The 18,452-nt window shown below is 42.9% G+C and overlaps 1 protein-coding gene across 4 annotated transcripts in view; it reads left to right on the forward strand.

The window, feature by feature from the left end:
• Positions 1–18,452, forward strand: part of DNAH12 (dynein axonemal heavy chain 12) — a 151,987-nt gene that overhangs the window by 6,248 nt on the left and 127,287 nt on the right. For all 4 annotated transcript variants that reach the window (XR_011964804.1, XM_072598847.1, XM_072598848.1 and 1 more), the window contains exons 3-11: positions 1,239–1,329; positions 1,485–1,511; positions 5,369–5,558; positions 7,511–7,583; positions 9,084–9,242; positions 10,277–10,472; positions 12,387–12,575; positions 14,706–14,862; positions 15,594–15,685. Coding sequence is in view for 3 of the 4 variants with exons in the window: in XM_072598847.1 (XP_072454948.1) it covers positions 1,239–1,329; positions 1,485–1,511; positions 5,369–5,558; positions 7,511–7,583; positions 9,084–9,242; positions 10,277–10,472; positions 12,387–12,575; positions 14,706–14,862; positions 15,594–15,685 (1,174 nt within the window). In the remaining variant the exon portion in view is untranslated. The remainder of the gene's footprint in view (positions 1–1,238; positions 1,330–1,484; positions 1,512–5,368; positions 5,559–7,510; positions 7,584–9,083; positions 9,243–10,276; positions 10,473–12,386; positions 12,576–14,705; positions 14,863–15,593; positions 15,686–18,452) is intronic.

Consider the following 18,452-nt stretch of genomic DNA (forward strand, 5'->3'; position numbering starts at 1 on the left):
AACAGTCTTCCCATACATATATTCCTCTGACTTATTGACAGTAATCACACTGTGACAGTATTCCATCTGTTTAGTGTAATAAGTAGTATAGACTGCAACAGATCTGCAGGTGACCCAAAGCCAGCCTGTAGGGAGAGCCAAGGCCCTGGATGGGAGAATCAGGGACGTAACAATATTTTGTCAGAGGCCGGAAGATCTGGCTGGATTGGGTTAGATGAAATTTTACAAGGTCAAATGTTAGATGTTGCTGTAGGATTCAAGAACTTGAAAGTTCAAGGTGGGGGCGATATGGTCAGACAAGCTTCAGGTAGGAAGGTGTGGGTTTGGGAGGCTGGAGGAGAGAAGTTTGAAATAGTGACTATGTCGAGTGTAGTAGACCGACACGGCGAGACTGAGGGGTGGTCAGGAAGCAGGTGAAGGCCCTGGTGAGCTCAGTAACATGCAGGTGGGCCAGACCTCACCCTAGTACGTGTTGTCTGCAAGGTTCAGCAGTACTTGAAGAGGAGCAGAAAAGGCTGATGGCGGAGGTAACTTGGGGGTGTAGAACAAGGAAGGAAAGGATGAGTATATTATGGAACTGAGCAACCCCTCTGGTCAAGTCTGTGGAGGCAGAAAAAGGGACGCATCATAGTATAGTTGGGAAAAACTTGGCTCTGGAGTCTCAGGACCTGAATTCAAATCTTGCCTCTGACAAGGGCTACCTTGTGACCTTGGGCAAGTCCCTAAGCCTCAGTTTCTCCAACTGTAAAATGTAGGTTTTAGTCTTGTTGGATTCTAGATCTGTGATGCCTCTGGGGCCATAGCAGAGATGATGGCCTGAAAGAACAAGAAAGGGTGGAACAAGGAAGAGGTGTGTGAGGGAGAGGTAGAAGGGTAAAAAACCAAGTTTATTGGCTTAAACTCCAAAGGAATGAAACGACTGGGAGCTGAGGGCTGCTGTGGAGAGAATGGCCCAAACCTTTCAATCTGCATATGAGAGAAATGAGATCCGGGGGCTAAGCTGTCTAGTGCCTGTGGTAACATAGCTACAAAGCTACAGAGGCAGGATCGGAACTCAGGTCTCTGGACTCCCAGGCCATGGTCTTAGCAGCCACGTAGAGCTGTGCTGCAACAGTAGACCTTCTTCAAGTGAAATCCAGAACTAGGTTTCTATAGTTAAACATTTGGATCCTTTATATCTGTTATCTTAAAGTGAATCCTAAGTTAATCGCCCTTTTATTTCTCACTCTGAATTCCAGGACTGCTGGAGCAATGCAAAAACTTATGAGAGCATCAGAGGAGAAGAAGAAACGAGGCCCTGGGTCACCTGAACCTGAGTACCCTTCCAGTGTGAGTCCAACACGGCATCAGTCGCTTTCATGATTCTGAACAGAAGGTCTCTTCTCATCTTGAAATGACGATGCCAGCTCAGTGTTTGATTGATTTCAATGGATTTGGAGGGATTTTCATTTCTCTAATATGTTTGTCTTCCTTCTTTTTTTTAGATGTACAGTGACCTAAGAAAAAGAGGCGTGAGTTGACTATTTTATTATCAATTATTATTATAATTATTTTAAATGAACATTTATTAAAATATTTAATATATAACTTAAAATGATAATATTTATTTATTATCAAGTGTTACAATCTTAACATCCATTCAGTGTTCTTGTTTGGAAGATGTCATATCTGAGATCCTGTTCAGGAGGAAGGGTAATGTCAATTCATCTGGGATGTCTGCAACCAGATTGTAAAGGGCTTTAAGAAACAGTCAGAAGAGTTTGTGGTTAATCAAAGGGGCAAAGGGGAGCCAGTGGAGGTTCTTGGGTTAGGAAATGTCATGGTCAGATATGAGCTTTAGGAATATCAGTTGGGAGAGGAGAGAGACATCCTGGATGTGGGGAGATCTCTTAGGAAGCCATTGCATGGTCCGTTAGAGAGAGGGGAAGGAGGCCTGAGTTAGGATGATGGGGATACTTAGTGAAGGCAGTAAGGGGGACAGATGGGACAGATGTTGTGAAGCTAGAAGAGACAAGACTTGTACCTGCATGACTGTGGGGGTGAGAAAGAGACCAAGGCTAGGACCTGATGATGTCCTCCATAGAAATAGGGAAGCCAGGAAGGCTGGGACTGGGAAACAAGATGTTGAGATGTGCATTTAGCTGGGCCTTCATCAGAGCTTACTTTCTAATGGGGGTAAGGGAGTGTCCCTAACCTGTTTGTGTCATGGCCTTCTCTGGCAGTCTGGGGAGGTCTCTGGATCCCTTCTCAGAATAAAGTTTAAATGCTCCAAAGAAACCATTATATAGAAAGATAAACAAAACATTAGGAAAAAAAGTTTACAACTTCCTGCATTAAGAACATTTAGAATGAAGGAAGAGGAGGATATAGGGAAGGGACTGGGCAAAGGAGGCTTGTTTTGGTGGAGCCAGAAGCTAGGGCTAGGGAGATGACTGGATGTGATATGAAGGCCTGATTGTCACTCACCCCGGATGGGTCTGGAAGGCTTTGAAGTTCATTGATGGGGGAATGGTTGGGTGTTGTCAGGGGGTCCCAAGGGGAGCAATGCAGCCAAAGAGGGCCAATTCAGTGGCTACAGCAGTAGAACTTTGTAGGCCAGAGTGGGCCTCCCAGCACTTCCACTGTCTCATCCTATAGAGGTGACCAGAGGCTTTCGGAGTCTGGGCTCTAGGGCCAAGTAGAGAGGTGGAGAGAACTTGGAATATGCACATAAGAGAGATGTGGGCTCAAGCTCTCTCTTGACACTTACTAGTTGTCTGGACCTTAGGCAAGTCACACCACATCTTGAGCCTCAGTTTCCCCCTCAGTAGAATGGGGATCATAGTGTCTGTGCTCCTCCCCTCATAGGATTATTGTGCGTAAATCATACTGCAAACCTGAAAGCACTTATTTAAATTATTATTATTACCAACCTAGAAAAACCCTGAGCAGGTCCCAGCCTTGTGGCCTCCTCCTCCATCACTATCATCATCACCACCATCATACTTATCCTCATCCACAACTCTGCCAATATTGTCATCATCGCTGACATTTATATAGCACCTGCTATATGGATATGTCTTGTCCAAGGACAAACGTAATTTGAATTTTGCTTATCGTGAAAAAGGTACATTTTTTTTTTCTTCCTCAAAAACTCATAAAACTTTTCTAAGGAATGGGCTCATAGGTTTATAGAGCTAAAATGGACAGGAATCTTGAAACTTGCTCCCTGCCCTCCTGTCCCTCCAATTTTTCAGATGAAATAGAGACCACAAGGTTAAGAGATTTGGTTCATATCAGTTAGTATGTGTTTTTGGTGGGATTTGAACCCAGGCCTTCTGATCAGCCAAACCTTTCAGTTTTCCTGGCATTTGAGAACCCATAAGGAAAAAATGGTAGGGGACTTGGTGGATGACTCAGTAATGGTTGATGCAAAATCTCACTGTTCTTCATATTTACTAGAAGGAAGAGCAGTGTTCTTGGTCCTCCTGGGTAGTGATCATCCTACTGAACTTCCTGGCATCAGGTTTATGTTTCCATTACTGTCACCTAATCTGGGGGGGCTCACCCCCCAGAACTGTGCTCTCTTCCTTCCTTAGTGCTTTAGAACATTTGACAAACTCTTAATCCTTGACAACAGCACCCAAATTCTTTTCACTTTCTCCACTAAATTCTAATATTGTTTTTAACCAATTTGTTTTTTGTACCTCTTCTCACTTCCCTTTTTCTTACAAACTCCCTTCTTTTGATTTCTTCCTCCTTTGCTTCTTGAATTAAAGACCTGCCCCCACCCACTCAGGTGGAGTCTATTAAGGGAAGCTTGATTAGAGGAGGCTTGTTTTATAGGAGGGCCCACACCTTTTGTTAACTTCTAATGAGGCACTGGGTCAGGGTCATGAGGCCTTCTGGCTCTGGAAAGCATATATATACTCTGAGGTGAGGTTTTGCTTTGGGGCTTACTCTTTGTGTGGGATGAGGCTCTGGGCAGCTGTTAAGAAGCCCCCTGTCCTTGAAAGCCCAGATGGTAACTCTGTGTGTAAAGTCAGACAATTGGATCTGTCTGTTGATCTGTGATGTATGTATTGCTGACGGTCAGACAATTAGAAGCCCTGTCTGTTGGTCTTTATTTCTTTGCTTCTATTTTCTCTGTTGGTATATGTGGTTAAAGAAGATTTGTTGATGCCCCAAAAGTTGCTTTCCTTTTGAAAAGCAGATCTAAGAACCTGTGTTAGCAGGCCCTCCTGGGTATGTCGGGACACCTTCTGCTCCATTCTCCTATCTCCTCTCACTCCTTCAGCTCAAGGAGTTGCTTCTTGTCTTTGTGAAGGCTAGCCACTTCCTTTTCTCATTGTCTATGTATCTGTCTCTGCAAGCATGTGCGCTCGCATGTACACATACATGCACACACACGTGTGTGCACACATTGGTTAAGGATAAATAAATAAGGTAAATGTAGATCTCATTCTCAGAATGAATTTAAAAAGAGACAAAATAAGCATTTATGTCACAGTAATCAGTGTCTTCCTGACTGCCATTTTTTGGTCAGTGAGCCAGCAATTTTAAGCACATACTGTGTACCCACCATTGTGCTATGTGCTGAGAAAACACGACAGAAACAACAGTCCCTGCTCTCAAGGAGCTTGAAGTCTGTCATCATCAAGCGCTTATTGCTGCTTGTTTGTTAATTGCTGAAAAAGTTCCCACATCTTATCTTGCCCTGGTTTTTTTATGACATTAATTTTCTGAAAGTATAAAAGGAACAAATTGCCACCAGTGGTTTCCCATGTTTTTTCACTGATATTGTCATTCTTTCATATGATGTTTCTTTTTCTTTGTTATGTGCTTGGTGTTATGGACCCTGGGGATACAAAAAAAAGGCCCAAACATGGTCTCTGCCTTCAGTTTAATCGAAGAGATAACATGCAAATAATTGTACATACAACAAGGGCCTCATTAGGGCAGGTCATGAAGATCAGAGTGAATGAGTGTGTGTTAGGATTTGCACTATTCAAAACCATGATGATATAAAATATGGTAACTGGTTCCAGCCCAGTGGAAATATTCACTGTGAATTCAAATAATGAGAGCACTTCACTGGACTTCTTATTTGCACTAATTGGGACCTAGCTCTATAAGCTGTCTACCTACTTACATGGAAAGGCTCCATCACCATGTTGGGGGCACCCTTGCCCTTCAGGATTCTGTCCATGGTCCTGGCATTCTGCTTTGAGTGCTAAAATAACCAACATTATCTTGAATCTTTGTAGAATTCCTTAGCTGTGTCTGATACGTGCTTAGTAGTAAAAGTTGCATTCATTCATTCAAGCATCAGCTGAATTGGCCTGTGCCTTGTGGATCATTCTATTTTATTTCAACGTTGTCTTTTCAGGTGAACTATGTTTTTATGAAAAAATGTGTTGAAAGTAACCCCATCATCCCCATTCAGAGGGAGTGGCTGGACAACATGTTGAAACTGGTGCCACAGTCATTGAAGAGTGGCACACAGAGAGAGGAGCTTGTAGAGAGTCTCTTAAATGAAGTCACAGCTGAATTTGAGAGAAGTATGAAGAGATACATGGGTAAGCTGCCTTTGTCTAATCGTTCTTCACTATTTTTTTTGTGTGTTTCTTGGAAACTGAGGCAAACAGAGGTTAAGTGATTTGCCCAGGGTCACACAGCTTGTAAGTGGAGTTAGGATTTACATTCTGGCTTTCCTCCAAGTCCAGCTTTCTGTCCCTCTGTCCTAGGTTACTAAATCTTGGTAATCTGGGGTGAAATGGGTCAGAAATGGAGAGAAATTTCTTTAAATACCTGAACTAATTGTGGGTCTATGGACTAGCGGCTGGTTCTGGGCACCACAGGGCAGTTCCTGGCCTCCAACCCAGTGGTCTGGAATGGACACCTGAGTCACCAGCAGACCTCCAGGATGGGTACACTGTGGGTAGACTGACTCAGTCCTCGGGTGAGTCATCTTTGAATGGTTGAGAAAGCAAGGGGGTGGGTATCCAGGAAGTCTTGACGCGTCCTTGACTCTGCTGTGCCAATCCAGGATTTTCATTTCTGTCTTGCCTGTACATGTTTCCTCTGGTCCTGGTCACTGTGTTTCCAGAATAGACTTGTGTGGTGTGATGTGACCCTGCTCCCCAGGGATTCTTGCTTTGTCCAGGGTAGGGGCCTATACCATTTAGTAGCAAGAATGCAGAGTCTGCCCAAGATGGAGTCTGAGAAGGGGTGAGATACTGTGCAGGGCTGCCCCCAGAGCTAGGTATCTGTTCCTTCCAGCCTGGGCGCAATCCTCCATCCTTGGGCAGGGGTGCCAAGATCCCTTTGGGACAAGTGGGGAAAATACAAAAAGGTTAAAAGCTAATTAGTTCATTACCATAAACAGATTGATTTTCACCAAAGGAAGACTGAAAAAAAAACAACCTAAAGCATTTGCTTCATTATCAAATAAAGGTGTTTTTTGGGAGGTGGTGTAGGGTGAGGTGGCAGGAGTTTTGTCTGGATCCATGTTTTCATAATTATAGGGAGAATTCCTAGTATGGAAACTCCCTTCACCTGTGCAGATTGGCCACTCTTGTAACTTTTAGTCTTGGAAACTGTATTTTCTCCTTTATGTTCATCAGATGTGTAATAGAGAACTGGTCTTAGACCTAGAAAGTCCTGGGTTCAAATCTCACCTCTGATATTTACTAATTACCCTTCTGTACCTCATCCATTTTCTGCCCTGCTACCCCACCATTCTTCTGGTCCCTCTAAACTGACCCTGGGCTCTGCTCTGCCACCCTGACCGATGAAGTGAACTTATCCTGCCATTCTCCTCTGTTGGTGGTCAGGAAGACCTGGGCTCAAATTTCATCTCTGACCTTTGTTAGCTGTGTGACCCTGGACAAGTCACTCAGCTAAGCATAAAAATAAAATTTGTTTCTTTCCTAATTCTCTGTATTTTATTTTATCCATTTATTACATCATTCAGAAAAGCAGCCCATAGGTTTCACCAAACTGACATAAACCATGTTAAGATCTCCCGACTTCATCTGCTCATTCCTCTGAGTTGTAAAGGCCTGGGGAAAGAGAGTGTTCCTCCTCTTCCGTGCATCAAACAAGGGCCCCTTACTCTTTTTCAGATAAGAAAGACAATTTCTTCCTCTGTTTTTTGCCCACGGTAGCAAAAGAAAGTGGTTAGGATTTTGGGGCGGGGCTGGGGAGAAAGGAGGAGGGGGATGTTGTTTCAGAGTTAATAGTGAAAGAAAGACTGATAGGAGATCCTCCTTCTGGTGTGACCAAGGATTTTCACACTAATAATATTAGTTTGTAATGGGGAGCCCAAAGAGGGAATGACCCTCCTCTCCCGAGTCTTTGGTGCTTGGTCCCAGACCAGCCTCTGCTCACCTGGTAAGCAGGTGTGTCCCATTCCAAGCCTTTAAGAATTTCAGAAGACCAGCAGTGTTGTGTGTCCTGTAGGGTAGTGAAGTGATGAGGGTTTGCTACGAATACTGACGCTATCTTTAATTGCATGTGTGCATTCTAGTACGAAGCGTTCTTGTGAGACCACCAGTGTCATGGCTGGAAGATGAGGGAGGACCATTACCAGAATCACCTCTGTGAGTAGATGCTGCCAAACATGGTGTTCTGTCAGCACCTTCATTACTATGGATCCATAGGCTACCTTCAGATCGCAAATGAGGAACCCTGAGATTTTTTGAATGAGGATCCATCTTGCTCCTAACCTTAATAGTGTCTGCTACATAGAACCCTGGGCCCAAAGATGAGAGGAGCTGTAGCCTTGGGCCTTTTTGGCTGCCTACAGACCCAGTGCCATGCTTTATGCTAACAAGGTCTCAAAATAACTTAGCTAATGAAGCAGCCAGCAATCTGTCAGAAAAGGATTTGGGCTCCATTAAGAGAGTCTGGGCTTCCAGTCCCCTTGCATGCTGCCCTGGTCAGGCCACAGCTGGAACTGAAGGCCATGGAAAAGTTAGGAAGTGCCCCCAGAGAGGAGCCAGGATGCGAAGGGCAGTGAGTTCTACCACATGGAAGCCAGTTGAAGAAAGGAAGGATATAGGCAAAAGCACAGGGGCTGCTGGTTGTCTTCAGGTGCCAGGGGCAAGTGGATTCCGTTTGTTCCTTTGAGTCTCAGAGCCTTGAGTTTCAAGGCGACTTGAGGCTTGATGGAAGCCCAGCTTTTCTAACAGTCAGAGTTCAATGTTTGCATCTGTGTTTTGTACCTCGGCTCAGGCTTCACTGAGGATGCTGCCCCTCCTCTGGCCCTTCCCAGAGGCTGCACCTGGAGCCAGAAATACCTGAGCCTCATCACTGCCTCTATGCCTCCCTTCTGGCCCCTTATCTCCTGCTCTCACCACCATTGATTCATGGCTGTCTAATGGCCTTTTCTTAGGGTTCATTTTTCTGCACTCCTCTGCAGTATTTGATCACTCTCTCCAGGAGTTGGGTGGCTCAGTGGATAGAGCCCTGGACTCAGAAAGACTTGAGTTTGAATGTGACTTCAGACACTTGCTAGCTGGGTGACCCTGTCGGCTTTAATCAACTGGAGAAGGAAATGGCAAACCACTCCACTGTCTTTGCCAAGAAAACCTTGGGGACAGTGTTGGTGTGCTATGGTCCACGGGGTTATGATGAGTCAGACATGACTGAACAACACTGTGCTACATAACAGGGATACAGACACTATACTGAATGCTTGGGCAGGGGGAGATACAGAGAAAAGTGAGGTGGTGCCTGCCTTCAGGGAGCTTACAGGTTGTTTAGGAGAGATAGCACATATGGGAAGGTACATTTGCAGTTCACTTGGCACAGCCCAGGGTCCTCAGGGACTGTGGTGGTCCCAGTTTGAAACATGTGCTCCATCACCTAGACTTTCATTACTGGAGGCATGGATTTCCTCCCTCTTGAGCCCTTTCAAATGGGTCATTATTTGATTTTGTTTTTGGTATCATGTCTTAAACCAGGCCCTCCACTTTTTTCTCTCCCCCTGCCTTCCCCAATCTCCTCACCAAACAGCACCCCAAACCTTTTTTCCTTCTGATTCAGGCATATGGTAGGTCCTTTCTTTGACCAAGGACTTCTCCTTTTTTTTCCTTCAGGGGCCTGGATTATTCCCAACCTTGGCACAGCAATTACGTCCAAGCCCGAAACCAGATCTTTGAGAATTTGCACGTTCTTCATCCCACCCTGAGGACGTTGCTGGACCTGGGCTATGCAACATTTGCCGACAGGCTTTTATTGGACTTAACAGGGTTCAGGTAGAACCTGGTCTTTAAGCTGATCCAGTAGCTATAGACCAAGCACCTACTGTGTGCTAAGCACTTGCTAAATCATTGGGATCCAAAGGCAAAAAGAAGACAGTTTTTGACCTTAAGAAATTTATCTACTGATGGGAGAATCTCAAACAGATGGTGATCCAGGAGGAGAATGAGAAGGAGAGGTCAGGCTGATAGGAAGAGGACCGGGAGGAATATGGGCAGCAGCAGTCAGGGGAGGAGAAATGTCTGGGAGAAGAGGGTGCTCAGCAGTGTCAAATATGACAGAAAAGTCAAGAAGGGTGGGCATCTGAGGTCACATGACAGTGGCCCTAGAGTCCAAGGACCTGAGTTCTAATTCTACCTTTGATTCTTATTAATGTTTGGACAAATCACTTACCTTCCCCGGACCTCAGTTTCCTTATCTGCAAAATAAGGGGGTTGGATGAGTTGGTCTTTGAGTTCCCCTGCCTGTGAGCCTAGGGTAAGACCCTTCCAGTGAACATTTGAAGATTACATCCCCTTTGTTCCCTTTGCCCACCCCTGCCGAGTCAGGGCACCTAGCATCCCTGATCCTCACTGACTCCCCTCAAAGTACTGCCCTGCTCCAGGCTCCCTGCCCTGTGGGGCAGATGCCTTCCTGCATCCTGAGCTCCTGGGCTTTGTCATCCCTGCCTCTTAAAGCTTTCTGGGCCTTGCCATTCGCCTTGCAGATGACCCCTCTCTAGAGTGTGGGCTCTCCAGTCTAACTCAAGTGTGAACTCCTTGAGAACAGAAACTGTCTGATTCTTCTAGTGCTTTGCACGTAAAAACCCCACTTAATAAATACTTTTTCATTCATTTTTTGATTCATTCATCTTTAGCTTTTCATTTTTATTGGCATCACCTTTTATTGATCATTTCTAGTAATGTGAGGTTATAGGATTTTGATTTGATTTATTTCAATCATTGGGGAATTAAAAATCTTTTTTCAAAACTATTTTATCGGTTATAGCTGATCTTAACCTTTCTGAGGTATTTGTTTTCCTTCCAATTAGAACCAAAGGTCCCATGGATTGTGAAAGTTTAAGAAACGATGTGTCTATCAACGCCAGAAAAACAGAGGAGAAGTTAATGAATACCTGGTATCCCAAGGTGATCAATATCTTCACTAAGAAGGAAGCACTTGATGACATTAAAGCAGAAAAATTGGATTCTTTCTATAACTGTGTGTCTACACTAATGTCAAATCAGGTGAATATATCTCTTACTCTGGGGAGCAAAAATATCACTGAATGTGGAGTCTGGAGATCTGAGGCCTTGGATATGGAGAATCACAATTCTTGGGCTAACTTACTGACTTGTTGTGGTGAAAGTGCTTTGTAAACCTTAAAGCTCTTTAGAAATGGAATGTTATACTAACTTTGAGAGGGTTCATTCGTTTGTTTTTCATTCATTTGTTCAGCGTACATTTATTTAGGTTCTGTCTCATGCAGAAGCCAAGTTCTAGGCATTAGATGGGGAGGCACCATGTTTAGATTACACATATCCTCTGTCTTCATGGACCAGACAGTCCAGGAGGTCACAATGCCAGGATTATAGATAAGTATGTTAGGGAGCTGTAAAATTGAGTGTGATGGAAAGAATGTTCGTACTACTCTGGGAGGAGGCAAGGAAGTTACCTGGCAGGGGAAATATTTGAGTTGGACCTTAAAGGATGGGTAAGAATTCATTAGGTAGAAAAGTGAGAGTAGGGAAGAGTGGTGGGTAGTCAGGAAAGGAGAGGGCATGTTGTGGGACAAAGACTAGTTCAGTTTGACTGGAGGTTGAGTGTTGTTAGATCAGGAATTCTTAACTCTTTTTTTTTTCCTCAACGGACCCTTGTGCCAGTCTGTGGAAGCTCAGAATAATGTTTAAAAATATGTAAAATAAAATAACTGGCATTACAAAGGGAACAAATTATATTGAAATACTCATATCAAGGGCCTAAAGTCAGAAAGACCTGAGTTCAAATCTGGCCTCAGACACTTACTAACTGTGTGACCCTGGGGAAGTCAATTATCCTGTTTGCCTCAGTTTCCTCATCTATAAAATGAGCTGAAGAAGGAACGGCAAACCATTCCAGTATCTTTGCCAAGAAGATCCTAAATGGGGCCATGAAGAGTCAGACATGACTGAAAATCACCACACAGCAACTCTTATTAAAATTTTTAAAAATTGACAGACTCTTTAAAACCTATAAGTCTATAGATCTCAGGTTAAGAACCCCTGCTTTCTGATTTAGAAGGGATGAAGAGGAGGGAATTACTTAGTTGGCCCAAATCTCTTAAGAAAACTACTTGAAGAAATTTGAACTTAGAGACCTCTGTTTTTTCTTATTACATCTCCCTTTGCAAGTGGAGGGCAGTCAAAACCATTCCACTTCCTATTATATAAAAAGTCACCAAGTACCTCAAGTGATTGAAAAGCTGGAGTCGCTAAAATCTGGATTCTCATTTGTTAGGATGGACCGCCTCTGTTAGGAATGAACCCTTCTGGCCGTGTTGTGGCTTGTCTGTGGGAAGCCTGGCTTCCAGACCCAGGAATTGTATCCGCAGAACTTGGCTAGTGTTTGGGGGTCAAACCAAAGCCGACCCAGAAACACCCAGGAATGACAAGGGTGATCTCTTCTCCTCCTGGAATTGCTTCATCTTCTCTCTGTGCTCCCAACTCTCACTCCCCTTTACTCTTGAAAGTCCAGTATTAAAGGGAGCCACAAAGGAGAAAATAAACTCAGAGAGATCTGCCTCAATGGCAGATGGGGAGTAGCACCCTGCTCCTTTGTATTTGGGAAGAGGAAGGGTGGTGTATAACATTTTCATTATTAAATAATCGTGTCTGCCTGCGGGCTTTAGAACAAGAAGCTGCTAGTGAAGGGCACCACTCCTTTGCCATGGCCAGTGTGGGCACTTCTTCAGAAACCAATGAATGGAGAGGAAAAGCAGTTGAGATAGGAAGTAGAGTTAGTTATTAATTAGAGGGGGCAGAATGAGCTGACTGGATGAAAGTTTCCCAAAGTAAGGACCTAATAAGATAACAGAGTTCTGTTTTAAAAAGCAAATTGTGTAAGAACAAAAGGTAAAGTTTGCATTTATTAAAGTAACAAGATCACCTTGTGTTATGATCCAGTTGAGAGATCTGTTAATGAGAACGGTGGAAGGATTTGTAGATCTCTTTAATCCCAATGACACAAAATGGCTGCCAATATTCAAGATGGAATTGACATTTGATGATGAAAAGATGGACTTTTATCCGACTTTTCAAGATTTGCAGGAAGTTGTGGCAGGTGTGGTGGATCGAATTGGAGAAACCCTGCAGGTAGGGCAACCTTTTTACCCTTGGAGTTGAAATGATCATTTTCAGAAGTAAATATTTTGGTTTGGGCCATTATTAACATTGGATCTAGAGCCACTTAGAGTTCTAAATTCTAAACGATTTTAAGTTAGAATGTTTCCATACTTGTATTTTCCAGTGGGTTGATATTGGCTAGGTAGCTCATCAGAAAATGGCTAGCCACTGGGGATGAGCCTTTGCATCCTTAGCTAGTCTGAACCGTGGAAAGTCACTTGCTCTGTTGTTAGAGCCATACTATAAATGTCAAATTAAGGCAAGAAGGATTTAGTAAACACTTATTATGTGCCAAGCATTATGCTAAGCCCTGGTAATGTGGAGAAAGCCAAAAAATGACGTCTTCCCTCAAGGAAATCAAAATGCAGTGGATTGTTACAGAGCCTACTGGTGTAGCCTTCAAGATCTCCCAATCACCTCCCCATTACAGTAGACTATTGGAGCAGAACTTTATGGAGGGCATTAGGATAAAGATGACAAGATATGGCAATCCAATTCTAAAAGTGAAGGTCTTAATGATGTCTTGTTTTTATATTTAAAAAAATCATCTTTCTGACTCAGTTAACCCTCCTGAAGACAAACCACTTCTCTATAATAGTATATCTGCAAAAATTGAAACCATAAAAAAAAAATGAAATCATCTTTCTTTTAGTTAAAATCTTAAAAGAATGGGAAAAATAGTTTGGGAAATATGTATCTGCATCCAGACATGTATAAGGCAGCATATACTGTATCATATATTTACGTGCATATGTATGAGTATGTAGACATGTAGACATGTGTATATATATATGTATATAGAAGGCATTTAGGTGGTAGAGGGGGGTAGAGTGCGGGATTTAGACTCAGGAAGACCTGAGTTTGAATTTGGCCTCAAACAGTTACTAGCTGTGTGACTCTGGGCAAGTCACTTAACTTGTATGGATCAGCTTCCTCTTCTATAAAAATGGGGATAGCAGCACTTACCTCACAGGAATGTTGTGAGGATCAAATGAATAACTGTAGAGAAAGTGCTTTATAGACTTGAGAGTATTATGTAAATGGTAACCTTTAAAAACATTTATTCCATAGAAGTATGTAGAACAGAGGCTCACCTCTGATACATACACCTCTGATGGTGACTCTGCTGTTATACATATGTGTGTGTATGTGTGTGTGTATATATATGTATATACACACACACATATGTAAAGGTATACAGTCAGTTCTAATGTAATGAGACAGATATCCTCTTAAAAGTCACTGCATGTGCAGATTTGTACAATATAAGCCATAGGGCTTATGGGTGAAATGGGATGGGATTGAGGCTGTTGACCTGGAAAACAAACAAACCAACCTCAGACCAACTAGTTGATTGGTAAATAAGGTAAGGCATTTATTCGGGATGGAGGGATTGCAGTCTGGGACAACATCTTGCCATATTCAGATAGGGATGAGCAAGGGGATTCTCATAGAGCATGGTCATAGGAAACAGCAGGATGGGAGTGTAGTCTGGACACACAGAACAGCTGACCTGCAGGAAGGGAGTGTTGAGGTTTCAAGGGATTGCAAAAGCAAGGTTGTAGAAATGTCCTTAGAACTATCTTTGTCCGGGAGTGGGGGCAGTGGACATGCAGGGGTCTTCTTGGGGCAGTTAGAAAACGGTTAGAAACTAGGTTTTCCCAGGGACAATACTTAAAAAATATAATCAGTGATACACATGCACATACATGTATGCATGTATGAGCATATATGTACATACATATATGCACACACATGTATTTACATGTCATTTTATATGTATGCCATATCACTATGTATCTGTGTACATATCACAACTTATATATACACACATATAAACACGTATACATGCATATGTATACACACACGTAGATGTGCTTGCATACATACATTTCTATGTAGGAGAGGCCCACCTCGGTGACCTTGTCTAAGTCACTTTTCCATGGCCTAGGCAATTCTCTAAGATTATAAATTGTGCAGAAGATGCCCATCTGCTTTGGCAAACAGAGATCCCCATTGGGAACTGAAGTCACAAGTCCCCTCTCTTTCTCTAAACAGATAAGTACGATCATTTTGATGGCTGTTAATTGAATTTTTTAGACCGTTCAGACTGTCCACTCTTGGCTGTCAGGCGGGCCCACAACCATAAACCTTAGCACCGAACTTCCTGACCACGTGTTGGATTGGGCCTTTCATACCCTGAGGGAAGCAGTGAATCTGAACTTACAAGGACCAAAGGAACACTTTGATGAATATGGTAGGTGGTGCCAGGCTGGATCCCATCCCCCAACCTTAAAACATCAATAGCAGAAATAACGAAACACTAGTTTGTTGTGAATTGGAATTTAGACACCCCTCTCTATTTGCCTCTATTTGCCTTCTCCTCAGGAGGAGATGTGGGTCATTAAGTGATGGAACTGGGAGGGCCCTTGGAGATACCAGGATTGTTTAGATCAAGGACATTTAGACCTGGAGAACTGAAGTGAGTCAGAGATCCCACAAGGACAGACCATGGACTGGGACCTGGAGCTCCTGAATCTTGGGCCTAGCAGACTTTGCCCTGTGTGGTGGTCCCCTCTCCCCCATGAGGCCACAGCCCAGAAGTGGCCACCTCCCCTAGGAAGCTGCAGGGGTTTAAAGCACAGTCTCTTTAGATACTTTTCTGAATGTGGTGGTTGAAATGGAAGCCCTCATCTCCCAAACCCAGCTCTTCCTCAGTAAGTCCACAGTGATGACCCATGGACACTGGAAGGTGTCAGGTGACTAAAGGACTTACGGCTTTTTATGGAAAAAGCCTGGTTTGAGTGCAGGGCTTTTGTAGTCTAATTCTTTGAAAAGTGGTTGTCTGTGGGTGACCCATTAGAAAAACCTCAATTAACCAGATTATTCAATGCCACAGAATACCCATTCCCCATTAGTACTGATAATACTGAATTTATTAGAATTTTACAATTTTAATGTAATTTTACTTTGATAATTAATTTTCAGTTAAAAAATATAGTTGGCTTATCGATGGGACTGCAATGGACCAAATCCAAACATTCCAGGCAGAGAATCACACTTTTGATGAGTACACCGAGGTCAGTTTTAATTTTAATCTGAGGTTCTTAATTATAAAATTTGGGATGTATTTTTTTCCCTCTAAAAATGTGGCAACACATGAGGCATGCTCTCACCGTGGCTAATAGATTTGCTTGCTTTAGCAAGTCACTTAATAACAGCTGACATTTAGCAATTTAAGGTGTGTAAAACACTTTACAAATAGTTACCTCATTTGATTGTCACCACAACCCTAGGAGAAGGGGACTGTTATGACGCCTATTTCACGGATGAGATTGAAAGGAGCTGAATGACTGGCCCAATGCTGCACAACTCCGTGTCTTACAGAGGCAGTATCAGAACTCGGGTCTTTTTGATACCAAGTGGAACATTCGTTCCTCCGGGCCAGTTAAAGGCCTTTCTGTGCTCCAGTTTTCCGATCTGTAAAATGATGCAGTTGAACTTTTAAGGACCTTCCTGCTCTGAATCTGATTCGTTGATCCATTTTTAGTAAATTCATAGGTGCTTTAATATTGTATTTGGTTCCCGATCTCATCAATGGCAAATCATCCCCGTTTCCTTTCTAATAATGTATTTCTTGAATGGTAGCTTTTTACTTTGGGGACATAAGTCATAACTGGTAAAGTTTTATGTAGTTGTGCCCAAAAGGAGGTATAGAACTAGATACTGTGGAGGTGCAAATTGATTGGGGCATTGGCTGAACGAACTGTAGTGTAAGAATGTAAAAGAATATTATTGTATTTTCTCATGTTCCTACCTTCCCACCCACTCCCTTGGGAAAGAAAAAAAAAACAACCCTTTGTAACAAGTTTCCACCTTGGCCTTGTACAAAAATGTATGTCATTGTACATAATGAAAACATGGATATTAGGTCATAGGCAAAAATGGGCTGACTTATCCTGTCCACTGTGAATTTGGTCCATGTTCTCCTGTCAATCCTTCACCAGGGAGTTAACTCCCCCCTATTCTGGAGATCTTCATCTAGAACCAAGGTTATAAGCCTTGGGGCTGTGAACTGAAATTGTTTTTTTTTAACAATTGTATTTCAGCATAGTTGGTTTCCTTTGTAACCCTCTCTGGTTTGTTTTATGCATTTAAAAGTCAGTTTAAAAAATTAATTTAAAAAGTAAGATAAAATAAAAACAGTTGTACACAAAATAAATGGAGACATTGTGAACCAAATACTGAGTTTTAGGAGCTCTGGGGGGTCTTCTGAATATTCAGAGAAAAAGCTAAAAAGTTAGTGAATAATCGAACTTATACCAGTAGGTTACAGAAATCTTTCAGAATTTTGTCTAAAGGGAGTGAGCTAGAAGTTTTCTGGACTGCAGTGTCTAAACTACCCATAGTTCCTTTCTGTGAGCCACACTTTTAGAGACACAGCAAAGTGGCAGACCTAGCTTGCAGGGGCCTACCACTGGCTCTCAGGGAAGGTGGAGGTTTCTGAGAGGCAGCGTGTTGTAGTGGGAATGCTGCTGGATTTGGAATCAAAGGGCCTGATCTTCACTTCCAGCTCTGCTCATCTGTGTCTGGCCAGTCATGGCTGGTGGCTACTAGCCTCTTGGCTAGATTCTTTTATACATTCTCAAGGACAACGTGCTTCTCCTAACACTGCGTCATGCTGACCACACTGCAGTGAAGTTAAGCACATTAGTGCAGAACCTTGAAACTGAAGCCATATTGCGTTGGTGGCCATCCTTCCTCTAGGATGTCTACTGGAGTGCCTAGCAATTATGCCTGGTCATTTCTGACGGTGGGACTTTGTCGTTACGTGGCTTATTCCATCAGAAAGCCAGTGTCTGTTCTGGCTGATCACAAAGGCTGCTCTTACCTCTTGGATGGTAGATATGTGAGGTTGTGGGCAAAGGTGAGCTCATGCTGCCCTGCCTAGATATGCCCTCGTCTCCTGTTCACTGTGAGCACTAGGTCAGAATATGCTGAATAGGTGGGGAAGAGCTCACCAGATAGTCGTCATGGTGGCCATGCCTAATGGGGAATGGACGTTCTTCTGGCGCTTGTGATGCAAGCACCCTGGACCTGCTGCCTGGAAACTCTGCCAGTAGAGCCAATGCCTGCAGCTAGTCTGAGGAAGCCTGGCTTCTAGGGATGCTTCTGAGGGAATTCTTTTGGAGAAATTTTACCTTAGGGAATCTCCACTAAGTTTTATCTTATTGTTGTGTCTGTTCAGAAGTGCATTTGAAAGCAAACAGTTCTCTTCTGTTTGTATAAATAATAATAAAAAAGAATTCATTGATGCTCCTTCCTTCTGCCATCTTCCTTCCTTCCTTCCTTCCTTCCTTCCTTCCTTCCTTCCTTCCTTCCTTCCTTCCTTCCTTCCTTCCTTCCTTCCTTCCTTCCTTCCTTCCTTCCTTCCTTCCTTTCTTTTTCTTTCTTTCTTTCTCTCTCTCTCTTCTTCCTTCCTTCCTTCCTTCCTTCCTTCCTTCCTTCCTTCCTTCCTTCCTTCCTTCCTTCCTTCCTTCCTTCCTTCCTTCCTTTCTTTCTTTCTTTCTTTCTTTCTTTCTTTCTTTCTTTCTTTCTTTCTTTCTTTCTTTCTTTCTTTCTTTCTTTCTTTCTTTCTTTCTTTCTTTCTTTCTCTCCCTCTCTTCTTCCTACACCTGGCCCTTCCACCCCCTTTCTGGGTTAAAGGATGTATTTGTTTTATTTGCTTTCTATTACTTCAGATTACTTTTTAAATTTCCATAACATGGTATCATAAAAAATAGTGCATATGAAACTGCAAATCTTATATGTACAACTTGATATATAATAAAGTTATCATATAAATTT

The sequence above is a fragment of the Notamacropus eugenii genome, chromosome 3, assembly GCF_028372415.1.
Source record: "Notamacropus eugenii isolate mMacEug1 chromosome 3, mMacEug1.pri_v2, whole genome shotgun sequence".
NCBI lineage: Eukaryota > Metazoa > Chordata > Mammalia > Diprotodontia > Macropodidae > Notamacropus > Notamacropus eugenii.